Source organism: Populus alba, chromosome 4, assembly GCF_005239225.2.
Source record: "Populus alba chromosome 4, ASM523922v2, whole genome shotgun sequence".
Taxonomy (NCBI): domain Eukaryota; kingdom Viridiplantae; phylum Streptophyta; class Magnoliopsida; order Malpighiales; family Salicaceae; genus Populus; species Populus alba.
The window spans coordinates 1,752,122-1,768,115 of record NC_133287.1 but is presented as its reverse complement, the minus strand read 5'-3'; the positions used below and the strand labels follow the sequence as shown (position 1 = coordinate 1,768,115).

Below are 15,994 nucleotides of genomic sequence, written 5' to 3'. Positions count from 1 at the left end.
TGAAATACACAGTCCTTTGATTGTCTTGTATTTTGAAAACAGAAATCGACCCGTTGTAGGATTAAAATGGCTTTTTCCATGGTTCTTTGTATCAATTTGAATCCTTGATATTGGGTATATCATTTGATGGTCTGTGATGAGGTGACAATTTTATGAATTTCAAAAACAAGATGCTCAGGCTTTATCAAGAAAAGTTGTTTCTTTTCTTAGCATTTATTTTATCAGCATGCATAATAACTAGTAGCTTAATTCATGAAGTCACGACCCTTATGGAAAAGCTCTTTAAGTTTTGAGAGCGCCATTTATCGGTTCAAATTGCTTGCTTGATTAAAAAGGGCTTTTAAAAGCACGTAATGCAGGCTATGGCTCATGGCTATGAAAGAAAGGAATTTCAAAGGCTCAAAAGGTGTTTGAGGGTTTCAAAGACCTAGGATCAACATCAACTGTTCATCAACTCTTTTCTATTATTGTCTTTGTAGGGGAAACGACATATAACCTTGTTAACCTCAAAGTTCAGATTTTTCTTAACATAAGTCATAATGCAAATCCACCTTTCCTTGATGAATAACCAACCTTAATCATCTGATAACATCATAGGCTTTATAATGGACACCAAAAGTCACGTTTATAACTTAGTCTTTTTTTCTGGTATTGACTTTTGTTATGCATTTCCTTTATTGAAATTTCTTTTGCTCTTCATAGACTTGATAGGCGTTCTCCTTCCTTTATCTTTGACTTGTCTTTAAGTGAAGGCAATTTAAACTTCTTCTTCTTTTTTTTTTTTTTTATCATAGCCTTCCTTAAAAATTTCTCATATGCCCCCAGTCTATGTGTCTTCTTCTAGCTCTATTTCAATCATTGGACTTTTGTTCTAAGCCTTCCTCTTTATCCATTAATTATATCAATGTCTCCAACATATCTCTCATTTGCCCCCAGTGTGGGGTGTGATCCTAGTCAGGGTTTTCATGAAAAGATATTTTATCCAGCTCAAAATGAGACTACAAGGGATATAATCTTTAGAAAGTGAAGGGAATATCAAAGATGGCCTTTTCTCATTTCAAGCAAGGTCGGTTAGAACCGATAAATTTTGACCTCATCTAGTGTAATGATTTGGACTTGTAAGAGTCATGATTCACGAGTCCATAACTACCGAATTCACTACATGTCATTATGCATACTGCTAAAACTTAGCTATATGATGTGTGGTTCAATTTTGTGTATGAGCTCAAAATATGTTTGGTCACCTCATGTCATTTCAACAAGAATCAAGTCATTTCTGTAATCAAAATACTTTTAATCTTCAGGATTGATTAACCTTTATCGCATGTTGGAGTTTGACCAAAATATTTTGTTAAAATACCCTTTGAAAGAAGTATCTCCTGATTTCAAAACAACAAGAAGACAAAGAAAAGACATGTTTCGTTCAAGGATGAGATGTGATCCCAAAACAAAATGCAAAATGTCAAAAATCCATAACAAAAATGCTTGACAGTTTAACTCCTTCTTGGATCAGCTTCTCTGGCAATATCTATGTTTTGCTTAGCAACTCCGATCACCTGTCATTCTGAAAATGATTGACGACATCATCTTTCGCAAATTGAGCTCGACTCTTGAAACTCTTGCATCTGCTTAACTAAATGGTCAAGGACCCCCACCATCACATCACATCTCTTATCTGGATTGAACCACCTGGAAAATAGTGGTTACATGGGATTTGTCGGAGTCAAGCAAAATTCTGGAATCTGGTAGATCCTGGTCGACAAACTTAAGCGGCAGAGGAATGTCAAACTTGGCAAAGACATTTGAGCAATTGATGCTACCGTGAGACCTGGCTAGACCACATAATTAAGGTTTCACACTGTCAAAGTCATCTCTTGATTCACCTCTCATCATGGTTCTGGAATCCATGGCAGATCCTTCAATCTTTCCTCTCTTCATAGCTTGTTCAATCCTTCGGCAAATCCTCACAACATCATTTCAATCTTTCAATGTTGTTGTGGTTTTAGGATTGTTGGAAACCCGTCAATATCTAGGTAATCCATGCAGTGCGCAAAAACAAAAATGTATGGAATCATATATTGTCAAAATTGGAAGAGAAACTGATGAATCCACAACTCCTCTATTTTCTCTTTGATTCCTCATTGACGGTGCAGCAAACAGCCACTTTTGCGTTTTAATGCCAATACTGGTAGGAGAAAATTGTGGGCAATCTGAAACCACTACATCCCTTCTTGGATTTCCCAATTACAAATCCTCAAGTAGATTCCTGCCGAGAGATCTCTGCAACGTTGAAGTTTGATGTCTGCTCCATGTTTTCAAACCAAGTCTGGCTCTTCAACCTGCTAAAGTGTCTTCATGCTGAAACTGATGAGAGAGATATTTGTAGCATATGCAATTAGTAAATCCCCTCTTGCACTCTCAACTTGCAGCCTCATAAACAGATTTTTGTAAAGAGAGCTCTGCCACGTTGAAGTTCGACGACTACTCATATTTTCAGACCAGGCCTGACTCATCTGCCTATTACAATGTTTTGCTCGTGCCACTGGTGGGAAAAAGTTTCAAAGCATATGAAATTAATACATCCCCTTTTGCATTTCCCATTGACAGATTCATAAATAAATCTCTACAGAGAGCTCTACCACGTAGAAGTTCAGTGTCTGATCATGGTTTTTCAGACTAACATCTTGTGCTGTTGAACTGGAATTGAGCTCATAATTGGGGTAACTTCAAAGCAGACTAATGCACCATGAACAGGAGGCTAGTAGTCGTTTGGTTCCATTAGATGATGTGGAGGCGATGAACACTTAAGAGTGCAACTGGACAGGAATCCGAGTTGTCATTAGTTGATGACTAAAGGCATTGTTGTTGTTGTTGTTCATGACTGAAAAGGAGAGATACAGCTTCACTTGGACGTGGACAAACATTGTTCCCACAGAAGACTGTGCAGACATTCTCTTTCCATTTAAATACTCAACACTTGTTCAAGCAAATCTGAGTCTAGCTATTTCACCTTTGAGGCTCTCAACCTTAATCGGATAATGAGCCTCTATCCGACACCTTTCTTCACTTCCATCATCTTTCTTCAATCACGTGCAGCACAGCTTGTGCGGGGGACCCACCTTTCAACCCGATACATGCATGATAAATTTATGAATATGTAATCTATATGATGAACTCGCCCTTCGAGAGGTGACAATATGGTCGTAACTCTTGTATGATGGAACAAGAATCATGATTTTTGCCCAAACTCTACAATGACAATTTTTGGAGTGACGGCCAATGTGTCACCCACAAGTCTTGAGTTCAAGATGCTTGCTCGGATGCAAAACAAATATTTACGGAGCATACATCCTACAGGCAGGTTCTAATCTTTTTAAGTGAGACAAAAGGTAGGTTTACTATTCGGTCTCTAAAAAGGGTCTCTTGTTGTCCCAGTGATTACCCTCTTGAAGGCAATATAGGGGCCAGTAGGCAGTGAGATGGCACATGTCCAACTTTTACCAATCTTGGCACTCAACGAAGAGTTGGGGTTTACACAAACTTAAACCTTGACTAAAAGTCGTAAGGTAAGCTGCTAGTCCCCCTCCTAACCTGAAGCTTGTGTGTGCTTTAAAAATTACACTATGTGATGCATGAGATAAATATGTACAGAAATTAAAGCGCGCAACTAAATATGAACAAATATATAGAAAATGCATATTTAAAAATAAACAAGCAAACCACAACAATAAAACACAATCATCAGACAAAAACAAAGCTCAGTCCACAAAGTCCCCAGTGGAGTCGCCATTCTGTCGCACGTGTGCGGCGGCGCGACGATCGTCCACTACCAACCCTTCGTGAGGGTGTGGTGTGTTGTCTATTTGGCATGGAAAATATGGTGAGACAAGGAGTTCTTTGTCTCTAAGCTAAAAATGGACTGGGAGTCGCCACCTAGTATTCTGGTTACTAGGAACCTTAACTGGTCTTTAGAGATCGGGTACGGAGACTGGTTGCGTAAAGGGAAGGTGTTAGCACCCCAACTACGCCCTACCTAAGGTAGGCTGCATTGTTTTGTCTAATAAAATCTAAGTCATGTTGTGGTTTCCTATTGTCCAAAATATGCATTACATGTAATGTCATACCCCGGGTTCTATTGTCCAAACAAAAAAGAATTAAATATCCGGAATACGCATTACGTGTAATGTCATACCCCAAGTTCTATTGTCCAAAAAAAAGAATTAAATATCCGGAATATGCATTACGTGTAAAGTCATACCCCGGATACTAAGAGACAAACGAAAATAAAATTTTTGTTGTTTTTGAAATATTGGCCAATATTCTCTTGACTTTAATAAACTGGTTATTAAAGCCAAAATGCATGCTAAAATATTTTTTTTTTGGTGTATGAAAAATACAATATGAATTTTTTAGCTTTGAGACACTTGGCCGTATGCACAAAAACATTTTTTTCTCTTTTTTTAATTTTTTTTGTATTTTTGGAAGTTTTTTGACGAAAACCGGGTATTTTAATATCAGATTTTTTGTATTTTTAACAACATAAAATACCACCCAATATTAATCAAAATGACATAAAAATTACGCGGAAAAATTATAAAATGCTAAAAAAATGTTTTTTTGATTTTTTTTTTTGAAATGGGCCGGGTCAGGCCCAAATACATGGGTTGGGCCGAACCTGGCCAAATGCATGGGCTGGTTACTGTGCACATAGTAAACGGGTTACTGTGTGCACAGTAACCAGTGAATTAATTAGCCAGTTACTGTGCACATGCACAGTAACCGGGTAATTAATTTGCAGAACGTGCACAGTGCACGTTCTGCATGCAAGAAGATGAACAGTAAAACGAGATAAGGGGTAGAGGGCTGACCTGTGGTGGCTGTCGTCGATGGCGGAGCTACTGGTGGCGACAGGAAGCGGCGCTGACAGTGGGGTGGCCGGCGGTGGCTCTGCGTTTTCCTTCTCTCTCTCCTCTGTTTTTTTTTCGTTCTCCTCTGCTTCTTCTTCTTCTTCTGTGTTCTCCCTTCTTTCTCCTTTCCTTTCCTCTTCTCTCTCTTTCTCTCGGTCTCCTCCCTCCTCTTCTCTTCCCTCTCTCTCGGGTTTCTCCTCTCTTTGTCTCTCCCTTCTCTTCTCTTCCCTCTCTCTCCGGTTTTTCTTCTCCTCCTCCTTTTGTTCGTCGTTCCTCCTCTATTTATAGAGCCAGTGAGCGTGGCTTTTCACTGTGGAGCCAGGGAGCGGGTCACGCGGCGGCTGGTCGGCCATTGGGCGCGACAGCAAGGCGCCGCTCCCTTGATTTCGGCAGGGTGTGCGGCAGGTTTTTGGGAGCAGCCTGCAATCATTGGTGTGGGGCTCTAGCAGCACGCGGAAAGAGGAACAGTGTCAAAACGACACTGTTTGTTTGTTTTTTTTTTTTTTTAATTTATTTATTTATTTATTATTGTTATTATTATTATTTTTGTGGGGACCCAAAAATGGGTTACAACAAAATTTTAGCTACAATATTGGGTAACTGTCACAGAAGTGTTCCTAGGTAAATATTTTCGCAAGGAATTTATTTCATATTATTCTTTTAAATTAAAATAATAATGTCATGAGGTTAGTTGGAACTTGGTTCATGTCAATTCCATGCTATCTAGTTCAAGTAACATATTAATTTGAATGTAAGACAGTAAATTCACATTTTTTTTTTTCTTACCATACTGGAAAAGTAAGCATTCAAATCATGTTGCAACAACCTTACATCTCGATCCCATGATAGCACATGATTAATTTAGCACATAATTACATCTCGATCCCAAGTTCATCACCTTTAAGCACTTACTTGTTTGGTGAATTATCTTGTGATCATTAGGAATAGAATGATTTTGTGGGTAAGAAATTGAATAAAATGCATTAGCAGCATCGATGCAAGTGCTAGATAGTGTATTAGGTTATTGGATGCAATATAAGAAGTTTTTTTCTCAAAAAATACAAATAGCCAAGTTTAATCTTTTTGCATTGGCCTTGTTACTACAACTCCTCGAGTCTCTTATCAAGATTTTTAGTAAATCCTTCATGTCCAATTTACAATACTCATTTCTTCTATGGAATTGATAACCTCACACCCCTTGATAATCATCAAACAAAACCCTTTTCTTTTTCTTTTTTAAATTTTGGAAGATAATGTGTGTGTGTGTGTATCGTTCAAGTTTGATCAGTGTAACTCGTTTTGAAGATCCTAAGTTATACTAGTGACAAGAATTCTGAAGCACTATAAAAGAGGGAAATCACAAGAGAAGCTCAAATCAAGGAGTGGGATCTCCCTACATAAGTTCGGGAGAAGAAAGTGTTCAATTCTCACCTTTGGTGTGGGATATTGAACTTTCTTAACAGTAAGTTCTTGAGGGCATTTTGTGGTGTCAGTGAAATCCAGACTTCTCAAATCTAGAGGTTAGACTGACTCGGGTGTCGATAAAAAGGCTGGTGCGATACAATAAATACCATTATTAGATTTATCATACTAATTTCATGAAACTCATATAATGCTAACACGCAGGTCAATTTCTCCGGGCTTAATTTATTTCGTACGTCAAGACTCAAGGATATTAGCATGGGGTGAGAGGACGCTTGGCATGTTAATTTCTTGCTATCTAATACTGGAGAACTGATTAATTTGCAAGAATCTGGAAAGAATTTAGCAGTCAAACACATATTTTCTAGCTACCCTGCTTAATACCAAAGAAAATTAAGCATCCAAATCATATTTTAAATTAAACTAGCCTTGCATTGATGACATGATTATGCAGTTTAAACAGAAAAAAGTACTGAAGAAAAAGATTGGGCTAAAATATTAAGAGGCATATATCTCAGAATTCTCAGCAGCGTCTATTGATTATTACATGATTATACCTTTATTTCCTTCTTATGACATGCGTCTGTTGTCTGCAATTTACATATCGTAATTACTTAACAATAAGATTTATGCTAGTTTTGATTGCTCAAACGTTTGCTTACTACTTTTTGACAGAACAATGAAGATCAACATTCATTTTGAAGGCCTAAACCACGAATTTACAGTAAAAGATGATGCAGCTGTTTTTGACCTAAAAGTGCAAGTTCAGGAGAAGCTCGGGTTCCTAGCTGCGAACCAAAGACTCTTTATGGATGGCTCGACAATGCTATATGACTACAACAAATTGCAAAGTTATGGAATCGTTGACGATACTACTCTCAGTCTCCGCTATAAAATCTTGGTTCATGGACGACCAAACAGGCGTGGAATATCCAAGGTGTATGAGCTATTTGTCCATGAGTACAACACAGTTGCAAACTTGAAGCAGATGCTTAATTTTGAGTATGGAATTGATATTGGAATCATCAAATTAAAAAAGGGCAATGATAACCTTGAAGATAGCAGGAAAATCTGGGATTGTGACATAAGACCTGGTTGTCACCTTCGTATGATTTAGCAAATGTAGTGGAATTTGTTTCATCAAAATAAATAGCTTTGTGATTTATAGCTAGCCCGAATAAAAATTAATGTGCCGGATACAAGCATGGTCCGAGGTTATGGAATTAATGTAAAAGCACGGGGTAGTAGCTTCTCACATTGCCCATCAGCAGGTTAGTTCTTAAGCCTCTGATAAATAATTGGCTTTCTGGGGCCAGTTTTTCAATGTTATTTCTTGGATTTAAAATAAGAATCATAACCTCAAATAATTTTCTTGAAAGAAAAGGTATTAACTATGATACGCTTAATCAATTAACTTCGTTAATTTCTGATTTTAATTTTTTAGATCCTGTAGTCTCAAATATATATATATTCTGAAATTACCTTCTAATATTACCTTTATTTAGTGTTAGAATGAAATATCCATCACATTGGTAGAATTAGCTAAGTGATGAAAGGTTTATTTTGCTTTTATGAGATGAGTTCAAATCTTATATAATACATGTATCAATTTCTTTCTTTCTTTCTTTCTTTTTTGTTTACATGGCTGGTAAATGTTAGAGAATAATATAAATCATATCTTAGAATATTACCTAACAGTTTAAAATTTTGAGTAGAATTGGTTCTTGGACATGATATCAGAACCTTAATAACCAAGCGATCATGAGTTTAAATTTTACCATCTCTATTTATTTGATAAAAATTAAGCATAAAGTGATGTGAGTCTGTGCAAATTTTAAACCCAAAGAGCTTTTACTTGAAAGGGTGTGTTAAAAAAATAATATAAATTATGTATTTGAACCTTATCTAACAGTTTAAATTTTAGGTTGAATTGGTTTTTTTATAGTAAATAAGACTATCTAAATTTATTTGATATAATTTACAAAAAATAAAATTTCAAGAATATTTCCTTGACAAATATATTTTTTTGGTCAAATAAATTAATTACTAATTCACTAGTTAATACAACAATCATTAACAAATCAATAAAAATTGCTTCTAATGGAATATTACATCATGACTTGAAAGAAAAAAATGACAAATTTAATGTAAATATTTATTAAGCCTGCCTATATTAAAACCTAAGTGCAAGTGTTTTTTTTTATTTTTCTTAAAGAGTGTATGACAGATCATCCCTAACTATTTTTTAAAGTAGACATATAACATGTGAGCCATTTGGATAAATGACACGTTACTTGGATAAATAATGCATTGTCTATCTGCCTTCTCTTATGGTCGCTAGAGTTGTCTTTAATGGCCAAAAAATCGAGGTCTAACTTTTTAAACGAAAAAACCTAGATTCTAACAATTTTTCACATAAATCATGAAAACAAATCTTATAAACCCTTATGACCTTATTTTTAACAACAAAACACATTTAATTAGTCTAAAAACTTACAATTAAATTAAATTTAAAAACACTTTTCTAAGCTGTAATCCACTTTTACTGATATTAATGGAGGTGAAAACCACCTCCATTAAGTTTATCTATCAAAGTCAAAGCGATAAACAATAAAATAAAAGTTATTGATAGTTGGAATCCAATCGACTAAAAGCATTTTTTCTACTCAATTTTTTCAATAATCTTCTTTTCTCTCTTGCAAGATCTAGGACCGGAACATATAAAAATAAAGTATGAGATTTAAATAAAAAGAAAACCAAAAAATATATCCAAATACCAAAAAAGAAAAAATATAAATTGAGAGACTAAAATGTTGATTTAGGCACCTCTTTAACAAGTACACATTGAAAAAAAGTTGTTAATTTTTGTCAACGTTATCATTTTTAAAATCTTAGGTTTCACAATGATTAAAAGTTCTTGCATGTAAAATTTGACCGGTCATTTTAACCTCGAATCATCTCTAAAATCTTGGACATGTGATAACATGCAATCTAAAAGTCATATAAATTAAAATTCAATAACAATGAAAATAGAAATCAAATAAAGTTTTTTGGGCAAGGACAAACATGTTGAAGATTTTAGGAATAAAGTAAGGAAACTTGGTGGCGAAGCTGGACGAGCTCGCATACTGAGCCTGTCGAAGCTGGACGAGCCAGCGTGGTAGCCTGTTGTGTCCCGTAAGGATGAGCCCGGCCACGGAAACAGCCCACGCGTGCTGGGTTTATCGACTCTGGACAAGCCGACACGGCAGCCTGCAGCCTGTTATGCACCGTGCAGGCGGGCCAATAAATAGTGATATGAATAAAATGTGAGAGGATGATTGTATCACTGTATTTCACCATCCAAATGGCTTAATAATAAAGTCAACAATTCCTGAGATCTGTTGTTGTTCCATGATCTGTCATTTGCTAGTGGCCAGCCAAATGAATCTGTTGGCTTTGTCATCTTCTCTTCCAGTCTTCCACGTGAGAATCATAAGTCTCCTTCAAACGATTTATAAGTTTTTTTCTAAAAAAAAAACACCACAATCAATGAATTTGTTGGCAATTCGTATGATTTGATAAGATTTTAGCAGAATTCAAGCTAAGATTTGTGTGGCTTTCGATGAGCTCAATATTGGATCCCAGACAAGACGATGTCCCATTTGCGGTACGACTACTGAAGTGCGGTCACAGCATGTTTCAACTACCTCTTTTATTCAATTATATATATGTATACTGTTGTCAGATAAAATAATCTGATGTTTAGGTTTATTACTTAACGATAAACATTATATTTTACTAATTGTTAAGTTTTAAATATCGGTATCAGTAAAATGTTTATGCACATTAAACTATTAGATTCATAAGAAAATCCTAATAAATCCAAATCTAATATATAACCTTTCTGATATCAACATTTTACTGATATGAAACTTGCATTAACCTCCTCCCCCTCGTGCCGATTTGTAAATGGATTGATAACGAAATTGTATTCACCTCAATCTCACACCATCATATAATGGATTTATATTTTTATTCAAGTATTTTTTGTTTGAATATTTTTAGATATTTTTTATTGGTTTAATGTACTAATATTAAAAAATATATATAAAAAAATTATTTTAATATATTTTCGATTAAAAAATATTTTATCAACAAACATTAATGGAACGTAGCTGGTAATTTCAATGCTTACATGAAAGTATAGAACTGTTTTTTGCTCTCCCCCATCATCATGAAGCCTAGAAATCATGACACTTGGGGGGCTAAAAGTCATGCTAATCACAGAATATGGAACGCTCAACAGTGAAAATAATGAGTTCAAGCAGATGCGCCCAAATTGTAGATAGAGACCTTCGCTAGCTGCCATGAATAGGATTCAATTAAAACGATGTTCATGTGTCTACAGCTTCCATAATGGTCCAGCTGGTTTCTAAATAGCGACCCCGGATCTATCGATCTCCTTGGAGCTATGTGAGAAGCAACATATATATATATATATATATATATATATATATATATATATATATATATATATTTTCAAGAATTGGATAAGAACATGCATGCCCTTGAGTTTACAACGTTGATATGTTTGTAAAAGTTGCCCATGATTGCAAAAGTTCAACCACTACATGAATATATGGAACGGTGTCATCTGTAAGCCTAGCCCCATATAGAATACAACATAAATATTAACTTTGAATTTCGAAGGCTCATGTTATAATTATTAATTTCCAGGAAAAAAAACACAGGAAATGAGAAGTTTAAAAATAATATTTTAATAAAAGAGAAGATTATAATAACTCTTGGTGGATCGGATATGGTTTTTTCTGTTCTTTTTTAAATCTGTTTCCTTTCTATGCTATAAATATCAAGTAATTATAATTTAAACATCATAAAAGTTTTCATTACCAGTGAAAAAAACCTTCATATTTTGTCGAAGTTTGTTCATCATAATGTTTTCCCACTTTTACTTTGAATTTAAACGAATGTAATGAGCAATCTCCTCCAATAACCATGCGTGGAAAGACGTGGTAATATTATACTAGGATATGAGGTGTGGAAAAGCGAAAAAGAAAAGGAGGGCATCGATCCTCGATTATCTTAGTTTGGCCTTCTGTATGTGGTCCTGGTTAAGATGACACCAAAATTAAATGCGAAAGAATGACTCATAGCTCCTACTACCTATCAAAGCAGTTGTGCTGCATATGTCCTTCTATGCACAACTACCAGTCTTCGCACCCTTTGCTATTAGTATATTAGTCCTCGGGTGCCTTTAATAGTGTCCAAAAGCTATACCTCCGTTGTTTCTTCACTAAATTCCTATTGGTAACTTTGTGATCCTTCAGTATCTTTACTCCTCTTCCCTATGGCTGACACTGAACATTCTTCTTCTGATGAAACTTCTGTGGATTCTAGAGGTACTGTACACTCGCTTTTATGGGAATTTTCCTTTACCTTCACGTCATCTTGGTAAGAAATATTGCTTGTTTTTACATGGTATTAGTTTCGCCCCTCCTATGTTCGTTAGCCTTCCGGTTTTATGTATGAAATGTTTGTTCTCCAAAGGGTGTAGAGTTTATTGGTTTTGGGGTGTTTTGTTCAGAGGAAACAAGTCAGGAATCAAAGCTTGAATTCTCTGAGGATGAGGAGACGCTTATAATTAGGATGTTTAATCTAGTTGGAGAGAGGTTTGTCTGTTCCCCTTTTGTTTTTCTATTTTCAATGACTTTGTTAGCCTTCAGATTCAAACTATCTAACACCCAAGTTGTAATAATCTTAATCACCAGGTGGTCTCTAATTGCTGGAAGGATTCCAGGAAGAACAGCTGAGGAAATAGAGAAGTATTGGAACACTAGATGCTCTACGAGTGAATGAAGGCGTAGCTTAAGCTTTCTTACTTTACCTCTGCTAAAGCGAGTTGTGCTTCTGTCATTCATGAGCAGAAGATGAAGGGTTAAGCTGGTTCTGTAGCTGTGCTGTGTTTCATGAAGGGTTATTGCAATCATTTATTAGCTACTATACCTTAAATGAGGATAATGTTCCTCGTGAATATCCCATGTCTCTATGTTTTTCTTTTTGTCTTTCCCGAATCTATGTATTTCTTGTGCTCCAATACGTTTTCATGTACCAAATATTGTTGCAAGTGGCTTGAGATTCAATGGCCATTTCTAGTGCCATGTAATTGTCAGCAAGACTTTATCCGTCCCCTGTGCTTATCCCAAAGATCTCCTTTTCAGAGTTTTCCTACTCTTACTAACCTATCTTTTTTAAAAAAGAAAAAGTTGGGCAGCCATTATTATTGTTGTTGTTTGCGTCAAGATTAGCTCAGTATTTTCACTGTTTGGAGCCCACAGGCAACCACTATATCATTTTCTCGTGGAAAATATCACCATGGAAAATAAAAACAATGCAGAACAAGGGAAAGCAATGATTAGGGGTCCGTTTCCAAACTTTTGGCTTTTGGGCTTTATAGCTCGAAACGTCCCAAACTCAAAGGCAAAACCTAGAGCTTCTCCAGCTTTTTGTTTATGAAAATACACGCACTCGCGTATCCTTTCACGTCCTTAAATTTTAGAGTTTGTGTCTAATTCATCCTTATATCCAATCTATTCTAAAAATATGGTTGTTTATTTGCCTTTAATCCATCCTTTCATTATATTTCCTCATGTTGACTGACTGGTATATCCTTCGTTGATTTTCATCATATTTTGTAACATTTTATGTACTTATGTTAGTTTTGATGATGAAAATATAACAAAATGATAGGTTGAAGATGTAGAAACATTTTAAAGATACATTGAATACATGTAAGGATAGTGCCCTGTTATAAATGTATGTAAAGCCATTTCTCTTATATTTAATGATAAAGTAATAATCTATTATATGATATATGTATAATATCAACTACATAAATTTATTATTATTTTCAATATAACTTCACTTTTTCAACCCTATAGTTAACCAGACACTTCTACATATTTTCCATCGTTCTAACAAAAATTATCACTTCAAAAGTTGTATCATTCTAAAAGTTCACTATCTTTAATACCAAACAAGTGTGCATTGGAGGGTGAATCAAAAAAGAAAATGGATATGAAATTGTATACTGTACTCGTAACATAATTTGTTGATAAGCAATAAAGAAACCAACCAAGCGTTCTAGTACATTACATGACTGTCAGCGATTGTTACAGATCCGATTACATATTCATAAGCTTGACGATCACAAGTATATCAGTTATAACACTCAGACCAGAAGTACCAGATAGCATCTCAGTTGTGTTATGCATTGCTTTGTTTATAAAGCTTGGTGTCAAGTACTTGCTTTCCGCACATAGCACAAACTCCTGCAATATTAATAGCAAAATTAGAACTTGTTGCAAAACAATTACTAATATGTTGAACTCGACAAATCTGAATCAGAACACAGAACAGAAGTCAGAACATCAACAACAGTACCTTTGGAATAAGCACAGGTGTGACAGTACTTGCCATCTTGATGTACTTGCTGCTTGCAAATCATGCACTTGGTATTTCCATAAGGACTCCATCTGCAAGAAATAGAACTCCAAATAAGTTAAAACAGAATCACACCACAAGAATTACAAATGCGAAATCCCATTGCTACTGTGAAACACCATTAGTGTCAACAAACTATCATGTCTAATTGAAAAAAAAAAAAAAAAAGAGCAGCAAAAGTGTAATACAAGAACACGAGGTAAACTAGAAGAAAGACAAAGTTTCATTCAACTGGAATATAAAAATAATACGGAAATCAGTTACCCCAACAACAACTACTGCGTCTATACCAAACCCATCCTGATCCTTGCATTCTAATTCCCTAATCACCCACTGGCTATTACTGCTACTTGAGATCTAGATGTCCTTCACTCGGCAAAAGGGGTAACAAAATTTCTAGCAGATACATTAAGTTAGAACACAAACATCGCCAGATAACTTGCTCGTAACCTTCTTAGCAAAGCCAACATGCTTATAAACATAAATACAAGCCTTCTCATTTTTTTCGAAAATTCTAGCCCAGTAGCTCTAATTCCTCATGTAGCACAGGAACTCCATACTCTCTACAGAAAGAAGCTTCAACCCTTGCGGGTGTTCAGATCCAACAAGTCTAAAACTTCTCCAACTCCCACAGTTTGTTTTCATACCCTTAATTTACCCTAAAACTAGCTCACAAAATCTTTTCCTCTACACAAATAATCCAAACAAATAGCAATACTATCGAAGCTAATCTACAATCATACTCTACCAAATATTTTAACACATCCACACCACAAATCCAAGAACGGGAAAGTTGCACAATAAGCAAGAACCTAGTTATTCATCCGCATCGCAATTCATTCATTATTTCATATGCTCAGAAAATACCATAAAAATCACACTATCAAACAGCATTACCACATGTTATTTCACACTATCTAGTCACTACCGAGAAATCCCAAAACGCAAACTAAAAAAAATTATTTTTTCACTGTGTTAACGATCACAGCCAGGAACTAACAAAAAAAAAAAGAAGAAGAAACAGAAGGCTGAAAAAAAAAAAGAAGAATAAGAGAACCTTTTTTTCTTGGAAAGGAGTTTATTCTCGTTGATTTTCCGTCCACCGCCTTCGGTGGTGTTGCTAGCTCCTTCCTTCCACTTATCAGGAACAATCACCTTACTTAACTTCTTTTCACCTAAAAAAATCAAAATTAAAAAATAAATCTCAAAAATCGAGACAAAATTAGATTAATTAATCATATATTAAGCATATTGGGATGCGAGATTAAGAGACTTACACTTTTCGCACACCATTTTTGTTGTTTTTGCTCTGATTTTTGGGGATTTTTGCCCTAAATTGAGATTTCCTGGAGAAGAGGAGATTGGAGAGACAAGTCGTTGCTATGTATGTATAGAGTTTTCGATTGGACGGATGAATTGACTAAAGTGTCCTTACTGCTAAAAAGAAATTTCAAACTGCGGCAAGTAATGTTGACCGAAGAGTCGGTGAGTTTTATAGTGTTTAGATTTTTGGGAAACCTCAATTTTAGTCTCAGACTTATAAACCCATCCTCAATTGGACCCAAATTTATAAATTTTATCAATGAAGTCCTAAATGTTTTCTATATTTTTTAATTGCATCATTTTATCAATTTATTTTAATATTTTAACTCTATTGTGGAAATTTATATACAAGATGCGGTCAATTTGAAAAACAATTGAATGGAAAAGTGAATGAAGATAAACATATTCAGTCTAAAATGTTTTATTCAATAAGAAAAGCTTAATTATTTTTGTTTTTAGCTTTTATCTTGTTAAAAAAATAGATCATGGTTAGAAAAAATTTTAAATTCGAGTTGATTTTTTATTTTTATTCAATGTTGATTTAAAACAAAAAAAAATGAGTTTATTAAGATTTTTATAATATTTTTTAGATATCTTAAAATAAATAAAGTGTTGAAATAAGTTTCTTGGATCCTAAAAAAAAAAAAAAAAAAAACCCAACTTTCCACTATCTTAGATAACCGGTGTTGAACCAATAGACAACATGTTATTTACCATTGCAATGACAAGTAGTTTGTTCTTGTTTTAAAAAAAATTTAGGTGAACGACGTCTACCAAAAATAAATAAATAAAAATTTACATGTTCATCTCTGTTTTGGAACAGGGGCTACCCTGCACAT

At 34.9% G+C, this 15,994-nt stretch overlaps 2 protein-coding genes and 1 non-coding gene across 3 annotated transcripts; 2 read left to right on the top strand and 1 right to left on the bottom strand.

Annotated features, from left to right (window-relative positions):
- The first annotated feature begins 7,008 nt into the window (after window positions 1-7,008).
- Window positions 7,009-7,446, top strand: LOC140955506 (uncharacterized). The gene has a single exon (XM_073408684.1). It carries the CDS (start codon window positions 7,009-7,011, stop codon window positions 7,444-7,446), a length of 438 nt encoding a protein of 145 aa, XP_073264785.1.
- A 3,961-nt stretch (window positions 7,447-11,407) lies between these two features.
- On the top strand, window positions 11,408-12,551 carry LOC118058828 (uncharacterized). Its single transcript, XR_012169531.1, has 3 exons — window positions 11,408-11,731; window positions 11,917-12,001; window positions 12,101-12,551. It is a non-coding gene; the product is annotated as an uncharacterized protein (transcript).
- An 833-nt stretch (window positions 12,552-13,384) lies between these two features.
- LOC118058837 (uncharacterized) lies at window positions 13,385-15,265 on the bottom strand. Its single transcript, XM_035071598.2, has 4 exons — window positions 15,110-15,265; window positions 14,890-15,007; window positions 13,773-13,864; window positions 13,385-13,660 (listed from the first exon to the last, which is right to left on the bottom strand). The coding sequence occupies exons 1-4, from the start codon at window positions 15,123-15,125 to the stop codon at window positions 13,596-13,598; spliced, it is 291 nt and encodes a 96-aa protein (XP_034927489.1). The 5' UTR covers window positions 15,126-15,265; the 3' UTR covers window positions 13,385-13,595.
- Between the last annotated feature and the right edge of the window lie 729 nt (window positions 15,266-15,994).